Genomic DNA, 11287 nt, shown 5'->3' on the forward strand with positions numbered 1-11287 from the left:
ATATGGAAATTCTTGCTTTTTCTTAACATCTTTATTGGAGTATAATTGCTTTACAATGGTGTGTTAGTTTCTGCTGTATCAAAAAGTGAATCAGCTATATATATATCCCCATATCCCCTCCCTCTTGCATCTCCCTCCCACCCTCCCTATCCCACCCCTCTAGGTGGTCACAGAGCACGGAGCTGATCTCCCTGTGCTATGCGGCTGCTTCCCACAAGCTTTCGATTTTACGCTTGGTTGGAAATTCTTGATTTGAAAAATGCTACTGATAGTAAGAACTCAGTAGGTAGTTTGAACAACAGACTGGACACCACTAAAGAGAGGATTAATGAGCTAAAAGCTAGGTCAGTAGAAAAATCCAGACTGAATCATATTGAGTAAAAAAAACAACAGATACAGAAAAGAGCATGAAAGACATGTGGCTCATGTTGAAAAGGTCTAACATTGGAGAATCAGAGGGGGAATAGAGAAAAACGGGGCAGAAGCAATATTTGAAGAAATAATGGCTGAGAATTTTCCCAAACTGATGAAAGACACCAAGCCACAGGTTTAAGGAGTATTATGTACCCTAAGCTAGATAAATTAGAAGAAATTCACATCTAGCCACAACAGACTAAAACTGAGAAAACCAAAGACAAAGAAAAATCTTAAAGTCAGCTATAAGAGACCGACTGCTTGTCTTTTCAAAGAAGCAGTAATATAAGTGCATCTATAGAAGTTCTATAGCTAACATCATGACTTAACGTAAAATATTGAATACTTTTCTGCTCAGTTTGGGAATATGACAAAGTCCACCATTACCACTTCTACTTAAGTTCATATGAAGATCCTAGCTAATTGCGGTATGGAAGGAAGGAGAAAGGAAGGAAGGGAGGAAGGAGAGAAGGAGATTGACAATGAACAAATAAAGCTCTTTTGTCATAGATAACATGATTGTATACATAGAAAATCCAAAAGAATCAACAGTCATTATGATTAACAAATAAATTTATCTAAGCCTAGTTATAACATCAATAATCAATAACCAAGTGGCACTTTAATATTCTGCCAATAAACAATTAGAAAAATAAAAATTTTAGCCTATACCATTTACAGTAGATTTAGAAACATCAAATATGTAGCAATAAATCTATCAAAATATGTAAAAGACCTCTATACAGAGAACTACAAAACATTATTGAGAGTAAGTAAAAAGGATCTAAATATTAATAAATGAAGGAATATCCAGTGTTCATGGATTAAAAGATTGACTGTTGTAAAGATGTCAGGTATCCCAAAGTTTATCTATAGATCCAATACCATCACAAAAGTAATCCTAGGAGTGTATTACAGTCTGTGTGTGGGGGGCGGCGGGGGGGAGTTTATGTAGAAATGCAGAGACAAGAGTAGCCATCTGGGGAAAAAAAACAAAGCTAGAGAACATAAACTGCTAGACATCAAGGCTCATTAAAAAGCTATAGTAACTAAGACAGTGTGGTATTACTGCTGTAAAAACAGACAAATAGACCCGTAGAACACAGTCCAGAAACAGGTTCACACGTATACAGTCATTCAATTTACGACAAGTCACTCATTGTCTTTAAGCCTCAGTTTCCTCATCTATAAATAGGCTTAATAATAGTGCCTTCCACATAAGGTTTAAATATTATATATCACAAGGATTTAGGTGTTATATTAAAGAAGTTAGCACACATGGAGGGGACATAGCAAGTGCCCAGTAACATTTAGCCAGTATTAATATTACCACTGTGACTACCACTATTATTATAATTATCACTACTACTACTATTACGATTCATTTTCTCTATTTTTCAGTAAGATCATCTGGAAGTGGGGACATTAAATCCTGGTTGGCAACAAGGAATATTTGGGGCAACACAGAAGAGCAGGAAACTGTCAGTTCTTAGCCTTTCTGGAAAAAAGAATTAGAGCAGAGAGTTAAATTTCATGAATCAGTCAAAAGATTGACTTGGAAACTGGAAGGGAACTTGGCCTAGCGCTGGTGTATAATGTACATACAACTGTGCGACATTAGTAAGCATTTATTGAGCATCTAAAGTGGACTTGTCCATATATGTGTTTATAAGAATATTTCAGAGCCTGAGTGCGTATATAAGCCATTTGTAAAAACACTGTGTAGAAAATGAAGTCAGTTACCTCTTCTTTCATCTGAATCATAGCCAGGGATCTGAGAAAAAAGTTTAGACACAATATTAAAAGGTTTGATTCCATAACTTTGAATGGAAAGTTTATTTCATAGCATCTTTAGGTGAACTTGGAAGTTCATTTTGTAGCATAGATCACAAAGTCTCTGAGGACAGGGAGATAGTGGTACATTTAATTTCCTTTTCATATTCATATTCATATCCTAAAACAATGCCTCATATTTCATAAAGTGGGTTGCTGCTATATAGTGCCTTGTGCTATTTAGCTGAAGGCTTACCCATTATTCCAGCTGTTTAGTGTCTCCAGCCCTCCCATATTCCAGCCCACATGGCATTGGCATCCTGTCTTCCTCTCCCACTGATCCGCCCAAACCCCATCTCACTCATGGGAAGGAATACTAGAGACCTTCCACCACTTTAAAACACTTCAGCTGCCTGGCCTGGGATTATATTCAGCAGATCTGAATTGTTTCTTATGCTACAACTTCTATTTAGGCGACTTTAAATAAGGTTATTTACTCCCTGAGTTTTATTTGCCACAAAATATTGGTGATGAGACAATGAAAGTAAAACTCTCAGCACAGTGTTTTCATCAAAGTAGGGATTGGTGGTTATTATTATTATTGCCGGGGGCTTCCCTGGTGGTGCAGTGGTTAAGAATCTGCCTGCCAATGCAGGGGGACACGGGTTCGATCCCTGGTCTGGGAAGATCCCACATGCCGCGGAGCAACTAAGCCCGTGCGCCACAACTACTGAGCCTGTGCTCTAGAACCTGTGAGCCACAACTACTGAAGCCCACGTGCCACAATTACGGAAGCCCGCGCACCTAGAGCCCATGCTCTGTAACAAGAGAAGCCACTGCAATGAGAAGCCCGCGCAGCTCAATGAAGAGTAGCCCCCGCTCGCCGCAACTAGAGAAAGCCCGTGCGCAGCAACAAAGACCCAACACAGCCAAAATAAATAAATAAATTTTAATATATATATAGTATTATTGCCGAAGATCACACAGCCAGGAGGCTCACATCCCAGTCTTCTGTTTCTAAACCTCACATGCTTTGTTACCATGCTGCTCGTAATTTGGCAAATTTGATGAAAAAATTTGGTACTCAGTCTTTCCAAGTAGGTCTAAACTTGGTTGGGAACCTGCCTGCTGCATTTCTGTAATTCAGTTCAGAGGTACAGCTGGCGGCCCATTTCCCCCAGTACTGCCTCTTCTTTCTTGCCCTAGGTCACTGAAAAAACCTCCAGGTGGAACCCCTTTCTGGGGAGGGGAGAGGGAGAAGTAGGGCTCTCTCACCCTGAGAGAGCTGCCTGTGTGCCTGGCATCATGGAAATGTGCCTGCCTTGCCTTATGGGGAGTGTGTGATTCTGCCCCTGTGTGTTCCTTCCCAGGGGTAACTTAATTTCCAAAATCAAGTAAGGAACGGTTGGTGTCTGCTGCTTCCTCTTGCTGCAGTTCACCTGGCCTATACCTCACAGTCAGAAGTCCAGATTTCCTTGAAGTCCAACCTTTCAACTGAAAAGTGTTTATTGTTGGGTACCTACCACCTATAAGCCATCCAACGCATGACACCCATTAGAATCTCCTTAACACACATTTCCCCTCCTCTTCTCTGAATTCCTAGAGTCTCGACAGAGAGACTCTTTATTCCTGTAGTCCCTGTAGCAATTCCAGCCCTCATCAAGTCTTTGTTTTAGATGTATATATCTTTCTTCCAATTTGATTGCAATCTGAAAGAAAGAAACTCTTGCCTCTTACTTCTAGATCTGCATGTTACTTAAAAACTACTTGTTGACAAGACTTTACTGGGCTAAAACTGATAGTGACAGCTCATCAGGAGAAAGGCTCCTACAGTTAACATTTCTGCAGTGCCTTCTGTCCTGGGTTCTCTACAAACAAGTAGCAGTCTGAGTTCTCCCACTGAGCGGCTCTGAAACATTGTTGTGTTGGAGACATGCTCCCTTATTCCAGTGGGACCCTTCTGTCTACCCAGATACTTGGCTGACCTCTCACAGAAAAGGACACCCTGCTGGAAGTGCTTTCTGAATGAGACCGGGGATGTGGGTGGAGTCCCCTAAATCAGGAAGAAAAGGAAATTGAATTGCCAAAAGGAATCTTATCATCCTAATAAAATGAAGCACATGATTTGCATTCCAGGTCCTTCAACTATTCTGTGGGAACCCGGGCGTTTTCCCATGACAGTATTTTTATCCCTGATGGGGGAGCAGAAAGTGAGCAGACAGTTCAAGCAATGTCACAGGACAACATCCTGGGCAAAGTCAAAACTCTTCAGGTAAGACAGCTTGAGATTGGAAGGTCAGAGCCATAGGGAAGGGGCCCGGCTATGGAGGGAAGTGGGGAAAGTTCCTAACTTGGCCTTGAGTAGTGGATTGGGAGGTCCAGGGGATAGCTCCTGGGGAGAATGTTTGCTTTCTCAAACCTCACTCAGTTTTCTGGAAGCCTCTGTCCACCTGTGAGAGGTTCACTATCACCGTTGTACCCACCTACATAACACCCCCTCTCCTTTTCTCTCAAGTTGTTCCCTCATTTTTAACTGGACTTAATGAGGACAAGTACCCTAGAGAGGCTGCAGAACTTGGGTGAGAGGAAAGAGCTCCTGACCATTAAGTGTTGGCCATAATCCCCGAGCACAGGGTTGACTGCCAGCTGAGGGTATGCACAGCAAGTGTTCCCATTCCAAGTCTCCATACTTGGACAGTGAATGGTGAGACTCTTTATTATTCTGTTGTGTTTGTAAATCTGGCTGCCCTGAGCCACCCTGTCTCAGAGGGGTGCTGTGAAGCTCTTCAGCTTCGCTCCTGTTCACACTGCAGAGTTGGGCAGTTTTCCTACATAACATTGACTCAGATGGTAACTCCTTAAGAATGAAAATATAATAAAATAATTTTTCACTAAATGAGACTGAAATAACGGGAAGTCCAGGAAAAGCAAGGGGAGCAAAGACCCCTGGGATCTGCCCAAGTAAGTTTGCCCGAGTGCTCAGTAGAATTCACTCACCCGACAGAAGTGCATAAGCAAGCACTTCTCTGAGCTGGGGGTGCTTGGAGGCAACGCAGACGATGAACAGGGGGCTCTGGTCTGCTGGTTTCCATCTAAGTCTACAACAACGAATGAACCAATAAATGAATGAGTGAATGAACCAGCAAAAACATAAAAAATAAAGGGGACAGCTGGCTTGAATAGCTACTGACACTCAAATTTTTCTATTTTCTTGAAATATTCTTGTTTCTACTGGTTATTAGCTATGTATTTTGTGATCTCTGTTTGGTTACATATGCCACACACACTCAGCTGAATATAGCATATGGTGAGGTGGGAAATAGCCAACACCCTGCAACCACACCCAAACTTGCCTAGATCTTTGTACCTACCACACCCCTGCCCAAGGCCATAGTCCTGCCCTCAGAACTAAACTAGGCACTTCAAGTTTCAGCTTTCCTAACTAGCTCCCCCGTTCTGGTTCTTGCTGGTTGTACTGCCACACGTTTTATAGACTCAGAAGAAAAAGTCAGCTGTGTCTTTTCATAAGCTGGAGAAGGGGGAAGGGTGTGACGGCCAAAGAAAACCTCGATCCCCTTCCTCCTTACCTTTCCTTCTTGAAGTCTTTTATTTCCTGGAATATTATTGCTACGAAGTAATGAACCCTCATAATACTCCCTTTCTAAGGGGAATGACTTACAGATTTCAGTCTACAAAACAACTGTATTTTACAAGGGCTTTCAAGGAGTTCTTTAAAAATTAGATAATAGTCTGTCGCCTTAAATGGTATCAGCTTTGTAATGTCACACCACCTGCCACTGCCACTCCAAGAAGTGGATTTGGAGTTGTTAAAAATAGATAATTCCTCAGTATTGAATATACAGAAACTCAATAGAAATATGTGAATGCCAGTTGGTTGTCTTAATGATGTAAGCCATAAGTTTAAAGAATCTGATCTCATAACTAATAAAATGTAAAACAACTAACTTCCCTGAAGCAACAATTCTGATAAAACAGGAGAAGAAATGTGAGTGAAGCAGAATAGCTGTCTAATTGGAGTGCTCTCCTTTGGACATCATCTACTCATACAAGGTCTGCCTAATTTTGCTTCTGCTGCATGGATTCACGAGCTTCCTTACAGCTCTAAAGTTGTGTTTTTAAACAATAAGAGACTTTTGCTCTTCGAAGAGGGAAATGGGGACCATTATCATAGCAAATGTGATTTTTGGAGTGACATAAGATATAACTGTATCACCCCCAAAAGACTGTGCTTTATTTTTCAGTCGACTAAGCAGTATGTTCCTGGTAAGTTGTAGAAATAGTAGTTAACTTTATTAACTTGCATGAATGCTTTGCATTTTTCCATAAAAACGTTATGCTGGTATTGATGCTTAGTCAGCAGCATAAAAGACCGCCCCCTCGTAGACTCCAGCATGGAATGAGGGTGTTTAGTTACGTCAGAGGCATGTATGTTTTTTATGTCTGAAATTGTCCTTGTGTATGTGTGTATGTTTATTTTAAAAAGAGAGAACTAATGGCTAACACCTATTTGACAGTAAATGTCCTAGCAGGCTGATTTGCCACCATTATTAAGACATTCTTTTGAAATGAGATTTCTACTGGAATGTCATTTAAAAAAAAAAAATGCCATTTTTCTCTGGCTTAAGAAACTTCCTAGTCCTTGGAAACCGGAGCCACGCCTGTAATGACTGCACTTGGAAAGGTTGCCCCCTAGTGTCCACACGTAGTCATCTCAGCCAGAACTGTCCTGTGTTGCACCCGTGATGGTTAGTATCTGTCTGCTGATGCTGAGTACAGAATGACTGAATACAGCGTAAATAAGCCTGCTCTTTTCTGAACATCTTCTCTGAACAAAGTGAATCTACCACCTGCCAAAATTTCTGTGGCAAGCAACTGAACCTTTAAAAGAAAAATTACTTTTTTCCCCTGAGTATAAAAATAATTCATGTGCAGAGTGAGAACAGATTTTAATATATAGGACAGTTACAGGGACAGAAACAACAGTGCTGCCCTTTTTTAGGACCCTATCCATAACAGCCGGTTGTTCTATGGCCAGTGGGTGAAATAAAAAGCCCCCGGCAGGCCTCTGCCACCACCTAGCTGTGCAGCCTTGGAGCAGGTCCTTTAACCTCTCTGACCTTCATGTGCCCTATCTGAAAAATAGGAGGATGCATGTGATGGATGATGTGAAGGGCCCCTCCAGTTATTAAAATCTGCCATTTATACAGAATCACTGTTCACCTGCTGTAGCACAGAGTGGCTTTGTAAGCTTTGCACTTCACTGCCTTTGGACCACAGTGACCTTGATGTTCCCTCCAGCTGCCCAGAGCACAGATAGGGAGGTGGCTGTTTATTTCAGATCAAACCAGGCTGTGAAGTGTGTATGCACCTATCGATGATGAGACTCAGGAACATCACAGTCTAAGCCTGCAAGTGATTTTTTAGAATTATACCAGATCTTTGTCAGAAAATGCTTAGTCTATTAGTCCACAGACTGTTTAGCTCAGGAGGGAAAACCTCCATATTCAGTAGCTGCTATCTCCTGCTGAGCTGGATTTCACTTTAAAAAATGCCAAAGTGTCTTACCTTTGAGGATTTGGGCACCTCATGCAGCTGTCGAGGACACAAAGAATAAATAGCTGCTCTTAGCCACTTGTGCACAGAGCGAACGTCTTTAAATCTGTGTGCTTTTGATTTTGCTTGTTCTTTTAAATTCATTTTAACTATGGGAGTATACGTAGTTCGCTCAAGAGGACAGCAACTTTATTCTTCTTCTGCCTTGTTCTTACAGACGTGGTCTGAAGGATGGCTGTGAAAAGTCTGGGGAAATCTAAACTGGCAGTGTGAGAGCTGCAGAATATGATGGGCTTGGAATTTCCACACCATAGGAGAAAAGCCTCATAAATATGGATGTGCATTCCTATAACATCATTCTCCAACATTCCATATTACAACAAAATGGCCCCATTTGAGTGAATAAAATATCACCCCTTTTAGCTCACATTCCAGTCTAACAGTAACTCCATTCATAGCCACAAGTAACATGGACTCAGTTTAGGCACAGCGGTTCCACTCTCCCCTCTGGCTATTATCTCAGTACATATAAAGAATCCATGAGTATGTAAAAAATATATATCTATATATGGAGGGAGTGGTAATAGTTTATTTTCCTGAAAACTTAAGGGCAAGCTCATCTCAACAGACTGGTTTTCAGTGATTGCTTATATCACAGTTCTTCCCATGACAATGCCTGAAAGGTGGGCAGAATAAAAGTCACCAAAAAGCCACATTTATCCCCATATTCAATTCACTCGACACCTGAGATTGCCAGATAGGTTTCAGCAGTCACCTTTTAGTTGTCAGTAAATCACACAAAGTGTCCAACAGCCCAGTCTCCTTCGAGTCAGCTGAAGGAAGCATTTGGAGTAGGAACCCCACAGGGCAGGTGCAAGGGCCTTGGCCTCGAGAGCCCAAGGCTCATTCACCATGGCCTTGGACCTTCAGCCCTGGCCTGGCCTGGCCTGTTCCACTGTCTCGTTCCCAACCACTGCAGGGTGTGTCTGTGAAGACAGCCCTTTGTCTGCACAGAGAGGCTGGAGCCCTCTCCCTAGACGATGGCCGTCATTTCTTTTTTTTTTTTTTTTTTTGCGGTACGCGGGCCCCTCACTGTTGTGGCCTCTCCCGTTGCGGAGCACAGGCTCCGGACGCGCAGGCTCAGCGGCCATGGCTCACGGGCCCAGCCGCTCCGCGGCATGTGGGATCCTCCCGGACTGGGGCACGAACCCGCGTCCCCTGCATCGGCAGGCGGACTCTCAACCACTGCGCCACCAGGGAAGCCCTATTTCTTTCATGACTTGGGTCCTCCCCTCCTCCATCCCACGCCCTCCTCTCAAGCTCCCTAGCCAGCAGCCCGAACTTGTTTTCTCTAGAGGGATTTTAAATCCAGCTGTTTTATGGAGATGCTCATCGTTATTCTCAAAGGCAACAGCATTGTGTTTCTTCTGCCAGGATGCCCGTATCTGTGACATAAATCAACCCTCTGGTATACACACACATTCTCCCTCCCTCCCTCCCTCCCTCCCTCTTCCTCTTCCTTCTTTCCCACCCACCTTCCCGACCCCGACCCCGCTCCCTTCAGCTGTTGTCCCTGCCACCAAGGCTGCAGCTTCTCCCTGTGCCTCTTCTCTGCCCCCTGCACCCTCCTCTCAAGTTGCTTCTTTCTTTAACTCTCTACTTCATTTCTTAATATCACTCTCTCCATTTCCCAGCTTTGTCCCATGTACCTTATTTCACCTGTTCCTATTGCATCTACTATTTTCTCCCATTTTCTCTTTCATTTTCCATTGGCAGCCATGATACCCATCCCATCTTTGGAGTTTATTTCAGTCCAGACTAGGATTACATTTGGCCATATTCTTTCTTTCTTTTTTTTTAACCTAAGCATCACGGTGGACCAATGTCAGTGTTCTAAAAAGTGCCCTAATGAAGAATAATATCAGCATATTCATTCTTTTCTGTGATGGTGGCAGAAATCCTAACTAAAGGGCATTTAGAGTATTAAGCCTACTCTTTTCTGAACATACCCTCATCTTAGACATTCAAGAGCATTGGTAGATGGTACACCCTGACAGCAGGGGGTCTCCATCTAAGGTGATTGGGAAGTTTCCAGCTCTTGGCCAGCACTCCTAGAGAAGGGATAACTGGTCAACCAAAGGCTGGGCTGGGAGTCCCAGAATGAATCCCTGCTCAGGCTGTCACTAGGATGCTGGAACTCCTCCGGCCACTTCTGCCCACGTCCGTGTCCCTCTCCCACAGGGTAGCAAGTGAGACGGGCCTGTGGCTTTGTTACACCGTGTCCTCTCGTCTGACGCCATCGGCTGTTCTAACTGTGCCTGCTTATTGATCTGCTTAGAGTAGATACTAACTGCCGCTTCCTGCTAAACTTGTTTTTAGAAGATACAATTTTTCAGCCTGCTCCTCCCCGAAACCCTTTTAGGCTGCTCGAGCTGTACTTCACTGGCTGAACTCGGGCTTTTGATGTGTGCTCCCTCCCTGGGGTGCCAGGGGAGCCAGGCTCAGGCTGAGATACCAGCAGATCAAATACGAGTCCTTGTCTCTCTGTGCTCCTGACTTGGCATGCTGGGGTGCGTGCCCCCCGGGATGTGGGGAGGGGGGCCTGGGGCTCATCTCTTTCATGTCTCTGCAAATCTCACCATCCACCATGCAAGGCCGAGGGGGAGCTGAGTGAAGGTGGGTGGATTTGATATCCTGGAGTTCAGAGAGAGAAGGGGAATATTTCCCTCGAGAGAGCCCTCTGCTGGGGAACTTCAGTGAGGTAGTAAAAAATGCTGCATCCTCTCTTTCTTTCTGCCCCTGAAAGAAGAAGGACGTGTGATGTTAAATTTATGAGAACCAGTGGAGTGCAATGAAAATAACACTGAATGTGGTTTAGAAGACATGGATTCAAATCCCTTTGGGGCCACTCATTCTTTCCATAAGCTTGAGCCAGTCACCTCTCCCCACTGGACTTCTGACTTTTTTTGTAAAGTGAGGGGATTGGATAATGTGATTGCTAAGGCTTTTTGCAGCTTTGTGGTATTAAATATTGGCCACATTAGAGATAAATATCCGATAATGTAGTCTCTATTTTTTTTTTCCCCTTGAAGCATAAAAAGACTGTGAAACCCAAGTACCTAGATCTAGAGCAGTAATTCTCAGCCGGAGGCGACTTTAGCCCCCAGGGGACATTGGACAAAGCCTGGAGGCATTTTCGGTTGTCTAAACAGGTTGAAGAGGGGTTGCTACTAGCATCTGCTGTCCTGGGGTGATGCTAAACGTCCTACAGTGCACAGGACAGCTCCCACAACAAAGAATTATCTGGCCTCAAATGTCAGTAGCACCGAGCTTGAGAATCCCTGATGTAGATAAAGGCAGTAGTTTGTACAATATGTTCGATTCAGTACAGTAGTCTTTCGGATGACCACGGCTTACCTCTTTTCCTTCCTGAGTGTCATTCACTTTCTCTACCCATTAAATATTTTATATCTAATATATCTAGCCCATTAAATATTTTGTCTCTTATTAAAAACTATTATGTTTA

At 43.3% G+C, this 11287-nt stretch overlaps 1 protein-coding gene across 8 annotated transcripts in view; it reads left to right on the forward strand.

The window, feature by feature from the left end:
* CRACD (capping protein inhibiting regulator of actin dynamics) overlaps window positions 1–11287 on the forward strand; it is a 313531-nt gene that overhangs the window by 231864 nt on the left and 70380 nt on the right. For 2 of the 8 annotated variants that reach the window (XM_060299387.1, XM_030880615.2), the window contains exons 1-2: window positions 4328–4459; window positions 6450–6471. The exons of 2 other annotated variants lie outside the window; for them this stretch is intronic. In XM_060299387.1, coding sequence (XP_060155370.1) covers window positions 4362–4459; window positions 6450–6471 — 120 coding nt within the window. In that variant the 5' untranslated portion in view covers window positions 4328–4361. Of the gene's footprint in view, window positions 1–4321; window positions 4460–6430; window positions 6472–11287 lie in introns of those variants that run through there. 4 more of the 8 variants (XM_060299388.1, XM_060299389.1, XM_060299393.1 and 1 more) reach the window with 3 other exon arrangements.

Source organism: Globicephala melas, chromosome 5 (assembly GCF_963455315.2).
Source record: "Globicephala melas chromosome 5, mGloMel1.2, whole genome shotgun sequence".
In the NCBI taxonomy this organism is placed as follows: Eukaryota; Metazoa; Chordata; class Mammalia; order Artiodactyla; family Delphinidae; genus Globicephala; species Globicephala melas.